The sequence below is a fragment of the Actinia tenebrosa genome, unplaced genomic scaffold (genome assembly GCF_029948245.1).
Source record: "Actinia tenebrosa isolate PJP-AT-01 unplaced genomic scaffold, QUT_ActTen_1.0 PGA_scaffold1__47_contigs__length_23844297, whole genome shotgun sequence".
NCBI lineage: Eukaryota > Metazoa > Cnidaria > Anthozoa > Actiniaria > Actiniidae > Actinia > Actinia tenebrosa.
This window is the reverse complement of record NW_028292578.1, coordinates 1442571-1460060: the sequence shown is the minus strand read 5'-3', so window position 1 is coordinate 1460060 and position 17490 is coordinate 1442571. Positions and strand designations below refer to the sequence as shown.

The following is a 17490-nucleotide window of genomic DNA, read 5'->3' as shown; positions in this document are numbered from 1 at the left end:
TAAACATTAAATATTTCAAATTATTATCGTGTTTGGGCTTCCTGTGTGCTTTTGAAAATCGTTTATAAATTTCTAGAATTTCAAGAAGCATTTTCATAATGAAAGCTCGAGAAGTGAACAAAAATAGTAAGGAAAGAAGAGTTAAGAAATTAAAAGGAGTTAATGGATTGGCAGGAAGGGAAACGAAAAAGTAAAAAAATTGCCTCTGCTCCTGGGGAGGCTCGAACTCCCGACCTTCGCATTTCGTAGTAGGGCACCCTCGTGCTCGCCCATACTGCTTATAAGTACGACGCGCTAACCGACTGTGCCACAGGAGCTTGGCTGAAGATTTACAGCCTCAAAATATTACTTATTTGTTTCTTCAGCTGTTTTGTCAATTTCTTCCACTAAATCATTAACGAATTTTGCCTACTTTCTCAAACCTAAATAAATATTCCGGATACTAGTCTAATCGACAATGACAGACACATGTTATCAAGGTCCCTTACAATGTGAAAAACGAAAAAAAAAATTTTTTTTTTAATTTCTGACAAATTCAGACCGGAAGTTGATTAGCGATTTTATATCAAATTGTGATTTTTTCCTCATATATTTAACTGGTTGTACTTACTATGGAACTTCAATTTAAGGACATAAAGGACATTTCTATTGCTGTAATAATTCTGTATGTAAATTATTTCCCTTTGAGGTTTCACTGAACCCCGGATCGATATGAAGCGCGATGTTATTACACCCTCTCGAAGCCTTTTTAGGTCCCCAAAAGGACAGAAAGGATTCAGAAAACAATTTGATTTTGAAATTCTAGTGATTCTTAGCTTTTTTTCCTCATTTTACAAGATATAAAGGAACGTTCATAATTTATGGGTGGAGGGGATGTGTGGATTTTGAGGGGGGGGGGTTGGGGCATTATTTTTTTAACTCAAAATTTAGGGAGGGGCTCTCAAAAAAGAATATTTCATATTTATATCAATTATTTTCTACAATTCAGGGGAACAAAATACTGACTAGGTTTGTAAAGAGAGGGCTATTAAATAAGATGTTGTTTTTAGGACTAAAAATCCACATACCACCCCCTCCCCCAATCCCAATGAATGGTCCCTTACCCCTCCCCCACAAAGACTAAAAAACACAGGTATCCAAGCTATTGTTTTGTTCCCGAGTCAAGAAAGTAATTTGAAATCCTCGGTCAAATGATCAAAATCAGGAGGCAGCATTTCTAAAATTCATTACTTTATATCACTTTTTGATGATTTTATTGGAGATTTTTAGGACTTCCTTTCATACGTACGTTTACTAGCTTTTGATTAATACAATTTAGGCCGTGGTATAGGCTGACCATAGCCCACCCTTTCACTTCCCATCCTCAATTTTTGTAATTGCTAAAGGCATGCGCTCAAAACTCGGCCCCTGTACTTGTTCCTTTAGAGCAGTTATCACAGGGAACGTGAGGTACTTTTACTCGTACTCTACATATACGAATTTGCCGTATCGTTTCCCATCCATACGAAAACCAGTCTAAAAATATGAGAGTTAATATTACAAAGTCATTATTAAAATTTCAAGCTCTTGGCGTAAACAGTCTTTTAGATTATAGGTTTTACACCATCATGTGATGGCAGTCATGACAAGAGGCACAACAACATTTAATCTTTTTTTCCCTGGGAAACTGAATTCTTTCTTAAAGTGTATATCAGGTCTAGAATTTTTTTACGGTTTTGGCATCTCTAGATGATATAAATAAATATTCCAAAAAAAATTTTTCGATTTCGAATTTTTTTCACCTCGAAATCAGCCTTCAAAGTTAGATTTCTGGCGACGCCCAGTCGTGTTGGCCGTGTTTTAGGAGACTGGTAACTAGTGACGTAAATTCGAGAACCGAGAAAAGCGATTGTCAAGGATACGAGTAGACAAAGTATTGTAAACATTGACCCGTTAGTGACTTTCATTCCTTCAAAAAACATAAATTTCAATATATAATTTCACAAGATGGCTACGAACTATTACGGGAGTGATTGCAGCTCTGAAAGCGAGATTTTCAAGTATATATTCAGAGGAAGAGGATGGAGAAATAGAGGACGAATGCCATCAACATGCTGAAACACACGAGTCAGATGATAGCTACCCCAGGTCTGAATCTCACGAGTTGGTAGGACCATATTCTTCAGAACCACTTGCTGATGCGGACTGGCTCAGTGAATATAACGAAGAAATTTCAAAGATCGAGAAGAGAAATGAAACGCTTCAAGAAAGATTTGATGGCGTCACGCCGAATAGCGCTTGGTACGTAACTATCAAGATCTAGCTACAAGCTCACTCTTTTTGCAAAATATTTAGTTTCGTTTTGATTTTTTTACTAACTCGCAAATCTAAACGTTTCCTCTTTTAGGTGTAGATGCGGTCATTGCAAGAAAGACTTACTTCAAAAACCTCAAGAGTGTAATTGCTGTCACGAAATAGAGGGTTGTCTCGAGTCACTGAAGTCTTCCGAAGTGCTCGAAGAATTGGAAGTACCTCCCATTTGTGTGACCTTACATCCAGGGTTTGAGCCTGTTTGTTTAAATCGCTGGTCCCTACGTTCATCATGTGCCAAGTACCGCACTATCGACGGATATAAGTATAGACAAACTGGCAGTGAAGAAGAGTGAGTAAATCCTTTTTTTTCTTCTAAGCTTAGTTTTAATTACATGGGCCCAGAACAAGTAAGATAACTATGACTAATGTTTTCTTCCTTATTTTCTTATATCTTTTACTGTTCACGTGCTTTACAAGTCATACCATGCCGTTTTAAAGTATTACTTATTTCCATGATAATGATGTAAATAGCAATTGTAACTGACAGTTGGTTATTTCAAGAATATATTCTTGTTTGTTTGATAAGTTTATATACTAACAAATTATCATTTCATATTTTAGGCTTCTCCGTGCAACAGCTTACAGGGAATTCACCCAATTGGTTCATGGTTATCAAGGAGGAGGATCCAAGAGAATCCCACTGCCTGCTTGTGCTTGTCATGGTTATCAAGGAGGAGGATCCAAGAGAATCCCACTGCCTGCTTGTGCATACCACTCGATAAGAAAACAGTTTCCTAGCACCGATTTTTGTGGATACGAAGATAACGAGTGATACATATTATATTATAAACAGAACATTGCATTAGAGTGATTTTACTTGAAGCATGAAAAAAATTGCACTACATAGTAGTAGATATTCACTGTTTTCTTTTGTTTTACTTCGACTCTCCTCACTAATTATACAACTTTGTATCATGGGTCTAATAGAAATGACTCAAATTGCCTTTATGAGGGTTGTTTTGTATTTGTCACTTTGTATTGCACTTACAACTATAATAAAAAATTATAAAATAATTAATTGTAAAAAGTATTACAAAATGATACATTTCTACATAATATAAGAGTGAAGTCACTAAACCAGTGAAATGGATAGTAGACTAATACACCTTGGCACTGAGACTCTAATGCCATTGTTTTCTTTTGTGTCTATTTGACTATTACACCTTAACAAGTAATTTCTATTTCACGGGTTTAGTAACTTCACTCTAAAAGCAAGAGAGTATTAACTGCTTTTCTGGTTTTTAGGGCAGTCTTTCACATTCTTGTGTCCTTTCATGGGATTCTTGCAATGAGTGCAATGAGGGATTGATTTCTCTATCCTGCCTTCTCCAATCTTCTTTGTTTTCTTCATTTCGGCAGCTTTGGCTTCTTGTTCAAGTACCTGTGATACTGATAAAAGTAATGCACAAATTAGCATGAAGTGAATAGTTGATGACAAAATTGTTAGTTTATATTATACTTCTATTATGTTATGACTGTTAGATTATTCAACATATTAGAAATAAACCTTCATGACTTAGACACAACAGTCTAATTATGAAGAAAGATCTATAGTGAAAGCACTGAATAAGGACTTGGTGATATTTGAACACTGAAACAGAGTGCAGTCAGTATAACCAGTGAAATAGTACAAAATCTAAATAGTAGTAATAATTAGCACAAATTCATTTGTTTTCTTTTGTTTGGTTAGCACTATTCAGTGCTATTCAGCTAAGCAAATTTCACAGGTATGATGATGGCACTCTTCAAACTTAGAAACATCAATGGGAAATAACATCCTACTCACATGGTGTTGTGGGTGGTACATTGTCTACAACCATACTCTTTCTTTTTTTCTTTTTTTACAAAGCCACAGTTTTACTTTCTTTTACCAGCATCGTGTTCATTGATGGTGGGGTCATTTCTTTTAATTCTTTCTGTGCCTCTCTTAACATGTCTTCTTTCTGCAATGCTTCGAGAAAAGTGATGTATATCTCTTCCACATACCCTATTGATAAAAGATAAACAATAACATGTATACAAGTATTTTTTGACTTTTTGTTAAATCAGATGTGCCGAAATAGCAATTCTTACCATAATCTGGTTTTATTCTCACATCTCTTACAGTAGCCTCCCCATTTTTAAACTTCGGATAAATAAATCTCACTTGGTCTGATCCATCTGGCTTCTTTTTTGTCTCTCTAATGATATTGTAGTTGAAGTGGCTTACAGCAAGTATTTGTCTTGGAAGGAAAGAAAACAAAGAGAATGATTATAACAAATTATTATTCTTATTATTCGAATATCTTAGTTTGATTTCATTTGTTTCTTTATTTTGCATATTGCAATTCAAGTTTTTGCAAGAATGCAAATATTTAGTCATGCATTTATGTCTTATTTCTTGATAGCTTTTATATGAGAATAATACTATGATTATAATATTAGAAAAATATATATAGCAAAAATACATATTAATACAAGTTATACACAGTACTAGATACCTGCAATACATTCCAGGGAAAGAGAATGCAATCATTTTGGGACAAAACTGATTTAGTAGCGAGTGAAATCCCTCGAGGCAACTTGTTTGCGATAAAGGAGAAGCCTGTTTAATGCCAGCAACAATTCCTTTTTTGCTCAATGCTTTGTCCAGTTTCTCATATGCCACAGAATCTAATAAAGAAAAATAACATAATTATAACAGTCAAATAGGTGCTAGGTACTAGGAGTCAACTTTTCTGGGCTAGAAAAATTCAATTTTATGCACCAGGTTTGGGATTTGCAAATAAGAAGTGGGAATTGGAGTTGCTCAAAAACATAACTAATTTGAGAGCATGGGATTTGGCCAGGAAATGGAATTTGGATCACTCTTCCAAAACCGTGTGAACAAAACAGTGGTGACAAATTTTGAAATTATCAACATAAAAATAGAGAAAGAGTACCAGGGATAAGCCATTTCCTAGGTGTTATGTCATCGGCATGTGAGCACTTATTGAACAGAGGGTCAGGTAGATCTTTATGCCTATTAAGAATGTGGCTTTTGAAGGAGTTGAATTTTGACCAGATGATTCTTCCGGTTCCACAGACAGTTGATGTCGCACTCCAATGGAGATGGTTTAAGCAAGGCTGAATCCAGTCCTTGATTAATTCACATCCTTTTTCTCTTGCAACTTTGTTCAGAGCCTTCTTGACAGCTGCAAATTAAATGCAATATATTACTATTATTATCATAATATACATATGCCATTAGAATAAATGTATTCATAAACAATCATTCTGACTCCAAAGGTGACATGAAAACAGGTATAGTTGACCAAGAGATATTCAAAGATAACTGTAGTAAATATTTACTAATATTTGCTTTGCCTTCATTAAATAAGTGGTGTAGAGGTTTAAAATATGTCACACCAATAATTAATAAAATATGATATTAATAATAATACCACTAGATATTCATACATTTCTTTAGGTGCCAAAGATCAAAATAGTGAGTAATATTTGGCAGCTTTTCTCGCATGTGTTTGGCAATGGAGAGATGTCTGTCAGATACGAAGGTGCCAATTGTAAGGCCAATTTGAAGAAGGAAGTTGATGCTCCTATTGAAACCAACGTACTCCATCGCCGTACTGCTACCAGTTTCATTTCTCTAAAAGGAACAATGGCACAATGCAAAGATTAGCATTAATTATCTTATAGAGTCAAATAAGAATGTGTGTACAGAACATAATGAATGTAAAGTCAACAAAGTGCTTTTTTACAAGTTTAATTCTCACTACCTGTTTTGGCAGTAAGGACAGATATAGTAGAATCATAACATCCAATGATGATAACATACTTGTACGAGGGAAAAATGAATAATGTTCGGCAAATTACAAAGAAAGATTGAGTATACTCCAAATTTGGCGCTGTGCCCCATGCTGTCATGCCTGGCATCTCCAGATAGTGTTAGGGGCTCTGGCAGTGACTTTACTTCACTTAGCATTACTTTTTGGTACTTTTTCCAAAACAGCAGGATGGAAGGAAACAGCTTTTCCTAAAGTTCAAAAAATAAATTTACATGGAAAATAATTCTCCTACTTCTCAGGTACAGAGCCCTTGTTTGCATTACTCAACTAAATTCAACTATGATAGATCATTTTTATAAATAAAGCATTTTGTAAACATTGCGTACCCCTTGATGTTTAAAGAAAGTAGTAAGTGTGATGCAGGCAACTCCCATGTGCTGAAATAGCCTGAAAACCTTGCTTGCAGAAGCACCTGCAGTTAGGACAGCAAAGCAGAGGAGAATATTACCAGCTGGGATCTTAGTGCCTGTCATGTTGGGTTGGCTTCTCCAAGTATTTTCCTTCTTTGGGCATCTGGGGTTTTGGCATGTAGTAGTGATATTGACCATAGTCCCTACTTCTCGGTATGTCACAACAGGGTTTTCAGTCTTGCAGGAGTGGCAGAAGGAGAACAACAATAACAGCTTGGACAAGAAGACAATGTACTTAGGCTCAGTTCTAGTGCTATAGTTGCTTGAATTGAATCTGTAAGACAAAACAACAGCAAAACAAATTATTTTTTGTCAAGATTTAAACTATAAAGATCAAATTTATTCCATACCTCTTTCCTGTCATATGCTCTTCATCCTCCGTTTCAATTTCTGTCTCTGTATCTGTGTAGGGGTGATAGTCAACGTCATCAGGGATACTCTCAGGCTCTTCCTCTGTAATGTCATAGTCAACTGTGTCCTCATCATCTTCCTCCACTTCCATATTTACATACTCATCGTCTTGTTCCAAATTCTCTCCGATCCTTTCTCCAAGACCTTCTTCATGGTCGTTCAGCTGTGTTAAATTACACTGAATACCACAGGACGATTTTGGAGTGGGTTCCTTTGCCAGAGAATCGATCTTGTTTTTTAAATCGATGCATTTATTATGTAGCAATCGTTTTTCTTCTTTGAGCTTTTTGCAAGCCAAGCAATCTGGAGTCTGGGTGCTGAAATCCCGCGCTGAAGAACAATCCTCGGCACTGATTACTGTATCAGGCTCCTCTGCATTGTCTACAGGTAACCTGTCTTCATTCTCAAGCTCTCTAACAGGTCCCATGGCTTCTCTGGACTCACCAGTACTAGCAGCGATCATGTCTCTAAGAATCTATATAGTAAACAAACGATAGTGCTACAGTTGGGGCATATAGTCCAATATGTGTGACATTTTTTTATTATCAATCGACGACTTACCTTTCGGCGATTTCTTTGAGAATTGTTGGCTTCAGCTGAACTAGTCGATGGAACTGGGTAAAGTTTTGGGTATGACACAATTCCGGTCTCATCCCTTACTAAGTGTGCCAGCTTTCTGTCGTCTTCTCCGAAAGAGTAACGCTGACTGTAGTCCTCTGGAGAAAAGTGCTCCGAGCATATTGCCGAAGTCGCCGTAGGCGTCCATTTTGCTCGTCTTTTCAACACAAAATCGACCCATCTTTTCCTTCTAGCCTTTGCTATTGGTCGGTCATCATTAAAATAAGGGATCGTATGAAGTTTTATGCCTTTCTTCGTTATATTTGAACATCCTCCAACCACGCACCTACTAGGCATATTTACAATACTTCGAAAGGCCGATCTAAACTGTGTCACCGAATTTACGTCACAGAAAAACTAGTGCCAGTCCATTAGCGTCTCCCAAAACACGGCCAACACGACTGGGCGTCGCCAGAAATCTAACTTTGAAGGCTGATTTCGAGGTGAAAAAAATTCGAAATCGAAAAATTTTTTTTGGAATATTTATCTATATCATCTAGAGATGACAAAACCGTAAAAAAATTCTAGACCTGATATACACTTTAAGTAAATCAGATTAGACCAGTTTCAATTGTTCCTGCCTCCTGTCATGGCAGCCATCACGTGATGCTGCAAAGCCTCTATTCACCACGAAAGATTGATTGTAAGGCACCTTTTTCTAAAACGATTTTTACGTAACCCGGCCTTGTCCCTTTTCATATATAATTACCCAATTTTTCAGTCTCACTTCAAAACCCGCTGACAGTCTTAAAGGCTCAACCCGAGACCTCAGTGGCCGTTTCAATAGCCACTCCGAAGATGAGAAAAAACTGGTTGAAGTTGGTATTGCAGTACATCGTGGGGTGTTTAAGGGGCAATATTTCCAAGGTAGCGTCTTTTTGGTCCCCTAAAACCGTCCCAAAATGCCAACTCGACCCAGTTTTCCCTCAACCTTGGAATGGCCAATTTATGACTGAAGTGATATATGCGCGCGAAAGGTTTCACGAGTGAGTGTGGCACGGTGAAACTACCCTCGCTACGCAAATTTGAGCTCCTGAAGGTTGCATTGGTGACCCTTGTGATAGTTCTTTTAGACACATCATTAATCTCTTGTTTGACACTCAAAATACCAAGCTTAACCTTAGCAGTAGGGTAACCTACTGAAATGTTTGTCATGTATCAGCCGCTTAACTTCTGTTTTAGCCTTACTTGCCTTTGCGAAAATCTTTTTGAAAAACTAGTCTCGCTCTTAAAGCTACGACTGAATAACCTGCGTTCAGCGGTAGTAAGAGTAGTTATTACTTCACCTCGGGTGCTAGTCTGCATTGCATCTGGAATTTTGTTCGTAAAGTCCACGGACTTAACAAAGAAAATTCCGAACGCAACGCAGGCTACTCGGTAGACAGAAAGTACCGCGAATATTCTCATAGGGTTTTACAACGTTACAGCTGTAAGACAAGCAATTAGTCTTAAAAGTATTGACGACAGAACCAAGAAGTTATTATTGAACGAACGAGAATTCTATCATTTAAACCAAATATGATCATTTCTTCCATTCCTATCTTAAAATAATATTTGAGTTTTTCTGTCATTTTTTCTTGATTCAAGGAATCACCAGTACAACCACCAGTGTGTCTGTATGATACATGATTTTATCCTCTCTCCAGAAAAAATCTTGACTTGTTAATTTTACTTGAAACGTTCTGCACTTTCCTTTTCCTGTTAGTTGAGAAAAATAGCTTTACAAAATGGAAAAAATTGTTATTGAAGGGAAAGTCTGCACTATCGAAATCATAAGAAGGGTGTGCGTTTGATCACTTGAGGGATGCTTGTGTCTTCGATTTCTGTGGTATGAAGTGACTGAGGCAACGAGAGACAAGGACCTCCTGGGAAAATAGTTGTCCTTTCTCCCCCACCAATACCCCCACCCGGATTGGATGCGGGCGCTCAATACAGATAGTTTGAAAGTTAAGACATCGTCACCGTGTTGGTCCTTTATACCACCAACATGGCCGCCATGTCATTGTGTTTTGACACTCTACGAGTGGCTGGTAGAGCTCACCTTAATGAACAGACACACTACGAGAGTCAAAATAAAAGTAGAGAGGAATCAAATGTATGGCTGCAGTACCACATAGAAATTCCTTAATGAGCTTTTTAGTTGTGACGCATTTCCGGGACCAACTGCTCACAAAAAATAAAGCTAAAATTTTTTTCCTCACTGATTTAACTTCCACCTTGCGCCAAAGTACCCCAAAACGCCTATTTCAAGAACTATAATTATATTAATCTTATGCCACAAACCTCAGACCTGGCTGGTCTAAACCTGCTTTACCTGTTATTGTGCTTCAGTTTCCTCCTCTGCAGCAGCGAGTTGATAGTGTATTCGTCTTAATTGGCCAAGTTTTTCTCTTTCTTTCGTCAGGCTGCTTTCCAGCTCTAACAAACGAACCTGGGAGTCCATCTCCATTCGTTTGGTTTGCGTTAGCGTTAACTTGGAGTAGTCAGGGACAGTCTCTGTATGATTAAAAGAGAAAATGCTGAGTCAAGCTCTTCTGGCTAGTGTATATAACACTTTTGGGCCAGTCATGTTCTAGTCTCCCATGCAGTCGCTATTAGTGTCGTCACGCAACGCTTTCTCACTCTCAGGGGAGAAATCTTTGCGTGACGACACTGACAGCAGTTGCGAGGGATACCAGTCAACTTCCTCCTTAAGCTGCACTCTTTCTTAGATCAATCTCTTCCAAACCTCCACCTTTCCCCTTACTCTATCCCAGACGTCCACACCTTACCTCTCACTGACACACCATGATCCTAAGACTCAGATACTCTCTACACACCCTACACCATCACCTTCTCAAAAGAAACGGGGGTATGACAGATTAATACTTACTGCTGTCCTCGATCATTTCCGCTCCAGTTTTGACTGACGCAACAACATTTGCAGCTGATTCAACAACTATGAGAGTAATAAAATAAAGCCATCAAACCTAAGTCTTCCTACATAAATAGAAGACGATAACAGTGGCACATGTAGGCGTGCACCTCTCTTCTTCCAACTAATGCCTTAAAAATGCGAGCGATAATATCAGTGGTCGTTAAATATGAGAGGTTTTTACGGAACCTTGCGCCCTGAATCTTCCTTCAAATTATTGTGTCCCCGCTAAGTAAGTAATATATTTTTTAATTGGTCTTATACACGAGTGGTACATCGATTTGACTCCAAATAAAGTTTAAATATTGTAAATAATTATATCATAAGTAATTGTGAATATGCCGGATACATCTTATTTTTCCATTCTTTCTTTTCTTAAGGGCTGTTATTTCGTAAATATATTTGGCAATTAGTTTTTATGTTTTTGGTTTTTTTTTCAAATTTGGGATATTTATTAACAAGAGAAATAGAAACAACCACTCAGCTATGTACGGCAATCAGGTTTTCAACTTACCGTCTTTTGAAGCGACTTGTAATGAAGATAACTTAGGGCTTCCATGATGAGCTTTCACTCTTGACGCTGCCACCTACACAACACCGAGTACAGAAAGAAAGATTAGTAACCCAACGTGGCAAGGGTGGTTGGTCATACTCATTCAGGGAAGTCAGGATGGCTGAGTTGGTTGGTTCTTTTTCCGACTTCGGCGGGTTTTTCAGGCTTTCCGGTTTCTCGTTTCTTTCTCATTTCTCGTTTCTCGTTTCTCGTACCCACCCACCGGTACCAACCCACCGGTACTCACCCACCGACACCCACCCACCTCTGAAAGTGAAATCCCGGATTTTATTCTCAAATATCCCTAACATAATTGTAGAAACAAATAGAAGGGCTGTGAATTCGGTTCCTTCTTTACCACAGGTAGCCCATGACGTTATCCATGTAACTTTCTAAAGATTGATAACAATAATAGAAGAATGAATAAGCTAATAAAGTTTTTGCGCCATCACGTGCCCACGCCCATAGATAGCAGGACAATAAAATCCCTTTGCTCTCGGGAGTTGAATTCTTTCTTATGTAAAACGATTGTATTGTTCCTGCCACCTAACATGGCTGCCGTACGTGATGGTGCAAAACCTCTTTTATGATGACGAAACAACCCACTTACCAACTGGGCTGTGCTAGCAGTGATTTCATTGGATGCCACAACTAATTCTTCGAACTTTCCTTTACCCTGTACGACTTTATCTGCAGAATCCCTAAAATGAGAAATTAATGTTAAATCATTAGCTACCTCAAGAGACCATGAATGGTTTCTTGCTACCTGTTAGGGATTATCGAGGATGGAAAACATACGGAACAGAATGAGTACGACAGTGGAAAAAAATAGACTGCTGTACCGTGGACGTGACGGTGCCGTGTCTGAGCATTCTGATTGGTCCAGAAAAAATAAGAGCGTTCTGATTGGTCCAGAAAAAAATAAGAGCGTTCTGATTGGTCCAGAAAAAATAAGAGCGTTTTGATTGGTCCAGAAAAAATAAGAACGTTCTGATTGTTCCAGAAAAAATAAGAGCGTTGTCAGTTCAGTTGTCGTCCTCAGTTCCGTTCCGTGACCGCTGTTATTTTTCTCACTCGTCATAAAATCCTCGTCATAAGCTCTGGGCTTACACTAAGGGACTAGTGGGGTTAACAACAGGACGGCGCATAACCGGGGAGAAGGGCTTATACTTGTGATTTTACAAGAGCCCGTGATACTACGGTGGTCGTATATTGCGGATTAGACCGCAAACTTTCCATTCATATAAAACAAAACCTGCTCTTAGGAAAACCCAGCCTTTAGGTTTTCACAAGACATCTCAGTTTGTCATAATGTCTGTATACTTACACCAGGACCTTGGCTCCCCAACCAACAGCTTTGGCAGCGGAAAGAAGACCTTCTGTCCATCTGTGGTGACGTTTATAGAATTCTCTAGCAGTGGCAGTGCCCTGAAGAAGAAAACAAACATATATAAGGGGTACTAACCATTTGCCCGGAAAAACCGGAAATTCCGGTCGGAAAACAAATGGTATGTGTCTTCGCTGATTGAGATAATCCACTTTTCCCGCCCTTTTCAGTTCTTCCGGTAGACGCGTGTACCATTTGTCGGAAGTCAAAGTTTCCCGCTCTTTTCTTACCATTAGCAAAATAATTTCAAACCGTATAGATTGGCTTGAAATAGAATGATAAATACACGAGGTCATGTTCCATCTCGTGAGGTGCGGGCACAAGTGTATTAATAGGGAGTTTTAGATTTACGTTCACGGCAAACGTGAAACGTCAGTTGACCATTTAAAAATTATTTTAAATAGCTTAAAAAGTATTGGAAAAAAGTCCAAGTAGTAGAAAAACAAAACAATATTTGTCTTTAGTGAAAAGGTTTGTAAAAGGTAAAGTAAAGTACAGGAAAACGATGAAAACGTGGTCACGTTTGCCGTTTGCGGGGAGAAAAAAAGTCAATCTAAAACTCTCTAATGTTGCGATGTTGACTGCAGCTGCGCCAACGGACCGAGGTTGTCGTGTCGCACAGGTACCCCTAAGTACCCAAGGTCATGTGTTCTATCTCGTGAGGTGCGGGCACAAGTGTATTATTGTTGCGATGTTGACTTCAGCTACTCAAACGGACCGAGGTTGTAGCGCGCAGTGTTGCACAGGTACCCCTAAGTACCCAAGGTCATGTGTTCTATCTCTTGAGGTGCGGACACAAGTGTGAGTGGAAAACGATACGGCCAATTCGTAACAGTACTGAAGTCCTACCGTATCTTACCCTTACTTAGATTTGCCTGGAAGCGTTTCAGGGTTCGATAAAATTGAAATGAATTCTTGTTATTTGGAAAGCGTTGGATTCAGATCGCGAACTGACCTTGCCTTCCCCGACTATCTCTTCTTGGAGATTCTTGGATTTTATGATCAACACTTTAATGGCCTATTAAAAAACCAAGAGTAATGATATGAGATATGTTGGAAGAAGTGTATAGTCCTGAATCTAAGATTCTAAGGAGAAAAAACTATGGTCAGAACAACATTAATAGAGGCAACAAAAGCCTCTTCCAAAAGTTTGAAAAGTGGTCAGAACAACATTTATAGAGGCAACAACAGCTTCTTCCAAAAGGTTTTTAAAAATATTACTATTAATATTATGCATGGTCACTAATATAAATGAAAAAGGTTTTCTTACCTGCATCAATGATGTGCATGAATCTAAGATTCTAAGGAGAAAAAACTATGGTCAGTACGACACTAATAGAGGCAACAACAGCAGCTACAACAACAGCAACATAAGCAACAACGGCAGCAGCAACTACAAATAGCAACCGCAGCAACAACAACAACAACAGCAGCAGCAACAACAGCAGCAACAACAACAAAGCAACAACAGCAGCAGCAGGATAAGTAACAATGACAGCAGCAACTACGACAATAGCAATAGCAGCAGTAGCCGCCACAACTACCGCAGCAACTACAACAGAAGCAAAACCGAAGCAACGACAGCACCAGTAACAAGCTTAGTCTCAACAGCAACCACAGTAACAACAATAGCAACAACATCAGCAGCAACAGCAGCAGCAGCAGCAACAATCACAACAGCAGCATCACCACCCGTCACCAGAGGAAGCAGCATCATCAACAAAAATCGCGGTATCAAAAAAACTGCACCGAAAAACACCTACCTTCCATGAACCTCAAGTTGAACACCAGTATACTTCTCTCGAGTATTATTTAACATTTCCTGTTAAAGGAAATTTAAAAAAGTTTAAAAATTACATGAAAATTTCTTTTTTTTTTTTTTTCAATAATTAAACTCGTTCATGGGAAGCTGACAAATAACTTCTTTTTTCCTCAGCGCCACATTCCTTATTTTGTTTCTTTATTTTCCGTCTACCGCACAGTCGCGACTCAATTCAATAATCAATCAATCAATAAACTTTATTTTAAGAAGGTGACGCTGAATAGCAGAGCTTACAAACATGTGGCCGACTCTCGTGTTCTTTGAGCCCATTTTCCGTCTTTTCCTTTCATGTACTCGTGCAAAATGTTCACAATCGCAAATTTTCAGCTTATAGTGCTCAGTGTTTGACACCATTTGGAGCAGATAATGAGATTCCAAGGCTTTTATTAACTGATTGAAACCAAGCAATGAATATTCCTAGCGCAAGGCAAACCATTGTAAAGTGAAGTAAGCAGTATCCACAATAAAAATCCTGTCTAAAAAACCATTAAACAACTCAATCTTACCTCAATACGACGAGCTGCGTCCGCTACGAGCTGCAAAAAGGTGGAGGAAAAGAGAATAAATGAAATGTCAGAACATAGCAAAGAATAGACCTCTTTACCTTGGGCGTAATGTTTTCCCATTACAGACCACGTGTCATTCCTTGAGAAGAAGATTCTTTGTTTGAGTTTAATCAATATTCATATGTTTTCTCATGCGCAAACGTCAAACAAAGAAATGATACTCTAGGGAATGACACGTGGTCTGAAATGGGAAAACGTTGCTTCTCCAAGCATTGTACCAACGAATAGAGTCTTCTCATGTGCAACCGTTAAACAAAGAAATGATACTCTAGGGAATGACACGTGGTCTGAAATGGGAAAACGTTGCTTCTCCAAGAATTGTACCAACGAATAGTCTTCTCATGTGCAACCGTTAAACAAAGAAATGATACTCTAGGGAATGACACGTGGTCTGAAATGGGAAAACGTTGCTTCTCCAAGAATTGTACCAACGAATAGAGTCTTCTCATGTGCAACCGTTAAACAAAGAAATGATACTCTAGGGAATGACACGTTGCTTCTCCAAGAACAACGTCTATCGCAGGAACGAATAGAGTCAAGGCACCATTAGTTTCTGGTTTGCACATGACAGTGAACTCCTTCTTTCACTGGCTCATCGCGTACCTCTGCAGTAGCATTGATTTCTTTGTCTACTTCAGAACCAATGGCTTCTGCGTTGTCCTTTTCCTTGGGAGCAAGATCCTGTGGATGATATTCAAGAATGTATACCCTGCATCATTATTAAGTACATTCCTTGCATCCTAATAATCCGTCCCATGGCCTTCTTTCACTCGGCAGCCATGTTGGTCTGAACAACAAATTCCACCGCGCCGATGACATGCATCTTTTGCAGGTGAAACCATAGTTAATAGAGGGGAATGGTTAGGAAACCTATTGTTATCAGGTCTTTGTTCGCTTGTGAGGTTGAACCGGTCTTGACCGTGCAATATGTTTGATTTATGCTCATTCAAAATTGCAAAATAAGTAAACATAAACTTTGTCTACGGGATTATTGTAAGGAATATTCAAATATCTCTTTAAAATCTTTAAGTATTTTGAACTAGCTGCCAAAAGAAAGATTTTGGTCTGTTCACTCAGCCATTGCCAACAATGATAAAACAATGGTAAAACAAAGGATTGTGCACGGTCACGCTTGAAAAAAGTGATAATAATAACCTATAACAATAGAGTTTCCTAACCATTCCCCTCTATTAACTATGGTGAAACAAAAGTTTTTATTCTCATGAGAAGAAACATGGCCGCCGCGTGAGTAAGGCTAATCATTGCCTGTGTAGCATTAATGCAGTATTTATCTAACCCATCCCCTTCTTACCCGTGCAACATTAGTAAGTCCTTCAAGGTCTTTCTTTATTTGGTTCACTTTGTCCTCCAGTAACTGAGAATCTGCAGAAAATTTGAACATCATTTAAAATTTTGTTGGGTTATTTATGAATCCTTGAAGGTAAGAAGGAAAAGACGAAACAGTTCATATCATTGCACTTATATTTTGTTGGGTTATTTTTAAATCCTTGAAGGCAAGAAGGAAAAGACGAAACAGTTCATATCATTGCACTTATATTTTGTTGGGTTATTTTTAAATCCTTGAAGGTAAGAAGGAAAAGACGAAACAGTTCATATCATTGCACTTATATTTTGTTGGTTATTTTTGTGTCCTTGAAGGTAAGAAGGAAAAGACGAAACAGTTCATATCATTGCACTTATATTTTGTTGGGTTATTCATGAATCTTTGAAGGTAAGAAGGAAAAGACGAAACAGTTCATATCATTGCACTTATATTTTGTTGGGTTATTCATGAATCTTTGAAGGTAAGAAGGAAAAGACGAAACAGTTCATATCATTGCACTTATATTTTGTTGGGTTATTCTTGTGTCCTTGAAGGTAAGAAGGAAAAGACGAAACAGTTCATATCATTGCACTTATATTTTGTTGGTTATTTTTGTGTCCTTGAAGGTAAGAAGGAAAAGACGAAACAGTTCATATCATTGCACTTATATTTTGTTGGGTTATTCATGAATCTTTGAAGGTAAGAAGGAAAAGACGAAACAGTTCATATCATTGCACTTATATTTTGTTGGGTTATTTTTGAATCCTTGAAGGTAAGAAGGAAAAGACGAAACAGTTCATATCATTGCACTTATATTTTGTTGGGTTATTTTTAAATCCTTGAAGGTAAGAAGGAAAAGACGAAACAGTTCATATCATTGCACTTATATTTTGTTGGGTTATTTTTGTGTCCTTGAAGGTAAGAAGGAAAAGACGAAACAGTTCATATCATTGCACTTATATTTTGTTGGGTTATTTTTGAATCCTTGAAGGCAAGAAGGAAAAGACGAAACAGTTCATATCCTTGCACTTATATTTTGTTGGGTTATTTTTAAATCCTTGAAGGTAAGAAGGAAAAGACGAAACAGTTCATATCATTGCACTTATATTTTGTTGGGTTATTTTTAAATCCTTGAAGGTAAGAAGGAAAAGACGAAACAGTTCATATCATTGCACTTATATTTTGTTGGGTTATTTTTAAATCCTTGAAGGTAAGAAGGAAAAGACGAAACAGTTCATATCATTGCACTTATATTTTGTTGGGTTATTTTTAAATCCTTGAAGGTAAGAAGGAAAAGACGAAACAGTTC

The 17490-nt window shown here is 38.0% G+C and overlaps 2 protein-coding genes and 1 non-coding gene across 7 annotated transcripts in view; all 3 read right to left on the bottom strand.

The window, feature by feature from the left end:
* Positions 1-206: 206 nt before the first annotated feature.
* On the bottom strand, positions 207-317 carry Trnai-uau (transfer RNA isoleucine (anticodon UAU)). The gene is made up of 2 exons: positions 280-317; positions 207-242 (listed from the first exon to the last, which is right to left on the bottom strand). It is a non-coding gene; the product is annotated as a tRNA-Ile (tRNA).
* A 2882-nt stretch (positions 318-3199) lies between these two features.
* LOC148909667 (uncharacterized) lies at positions 3200-8124 on the bottom strand. Of its 3 annotated transcripts, XM_089032306.1 has the most exons (10): positions 7559-8120; positions 6937-7472; positions 6503-6860; positions 6167-6364; positions 5791-5977; positions 5274-5525; positions 4833-5004; positions 4426-4574; positions 4224-4339; positions 3200-3741 (listed from the first exon to the last, which is right to left on the bottom strand). In XM_089032306.1, the coding sequence occupies exons 1-10, from the start codon at positions 7910-7912 to the stop codon at positions 3700-3702; spliced, it is 2364 nt and encodes a 787-aa protein (XP_088888432.1). In that variant the 5' UTR covers positions 7913-8120; the 3' UTR covers positions 3200-3699. The 3 variants fall into 3 exon arrangements, with proteins under 3 accessions (XP_088888432.1, XP_088888431.1, XP_088888433.1); XM_089032305.1 differs by lacking the exon at positions 4224-4339 and having other exon boundaries at positions 7559-8116; XM_089032307.1 differs by lacking the exon at positions 3200-3741 and having other exon boundaries at positions 4499-4574; positions 7559-8124.
* A 946-nt stretch (positions 8125-9070) lies between these two features.
* The window catches only part of LOC116305098 (huntingtin-interacting protein 1-like), a 30920-nt gene continuing 22500 nt past the window's right edge, over positions 9071-17490 (bottom strand). The window contains exons 32-43 of one of the 3 annotated variants that reach the window (XM_089032302.1): positions 16170-16240; positions 15461-15538; positions 14798-14827; positions 14233-14291; positions 13740-13770; positions 13425-13487; positions 12410-12510; positions 11693-11783; positions 11044-11116; positions 10488-10553; positions 9899-10111; positions 9071-9333 (exon numbers count right to left, since the gene is read on the bottom strand). In XM_089032302.1, coding sequence (XP_088888428.1) covers positions 9933-10111; positions 10488-10553; positions 11044-11116; positions 11693-11783; positions 12410-12510; positions 13425-13487; positions 13740-13770; positions 14233-14291; positions 14798-14827; positions 15461-15538; positions 16170-16240 — 842 coding nt within the window. In that variant the 3' untranslated portion in view covers positions 9071-9333; positions 9899-9932. The remainder of the gene's footprint in view (positions 9334-9898; positions 10112-10487; positions 10554-11043; positions 11117-11692; positions 11784-12409; positions 12511-13424; positions 13488-13739; positions 13771-14232; positions 14292-14797; positions 14828-15460; positions 15539-16169; positions 16241-17490) is intronic. The other 2 variants (XM_089032303.1, XM_089032301.1) reach the window with 2 other exon arrangements.

Bases quoted from the DNA above. Each gene is read 5' to 3' on its own strand.
- LOC148909667 (XM_089032305.1), bottom strand. From the start codon at position 7,912: ATGCCTAGTAGGTGCGTGGTTGGAGGATGTTCAAATATAACGAAGAAA. The intron at 6,365-6,502 runs GTACGCAATGTT...TTTGAACTTTAG, and splicing joins CTTTCTTTAAACATCAAGGG to GAAAAGCTGTTTCCTTCCAT. The intron at 5,005-5,273 runs GTACTCTTTCTC...TTTCTTTATTAG, and splicing joins TAGGAAATGGCTTATCCCTG to ATTCTGTGGCATATGAGAAA.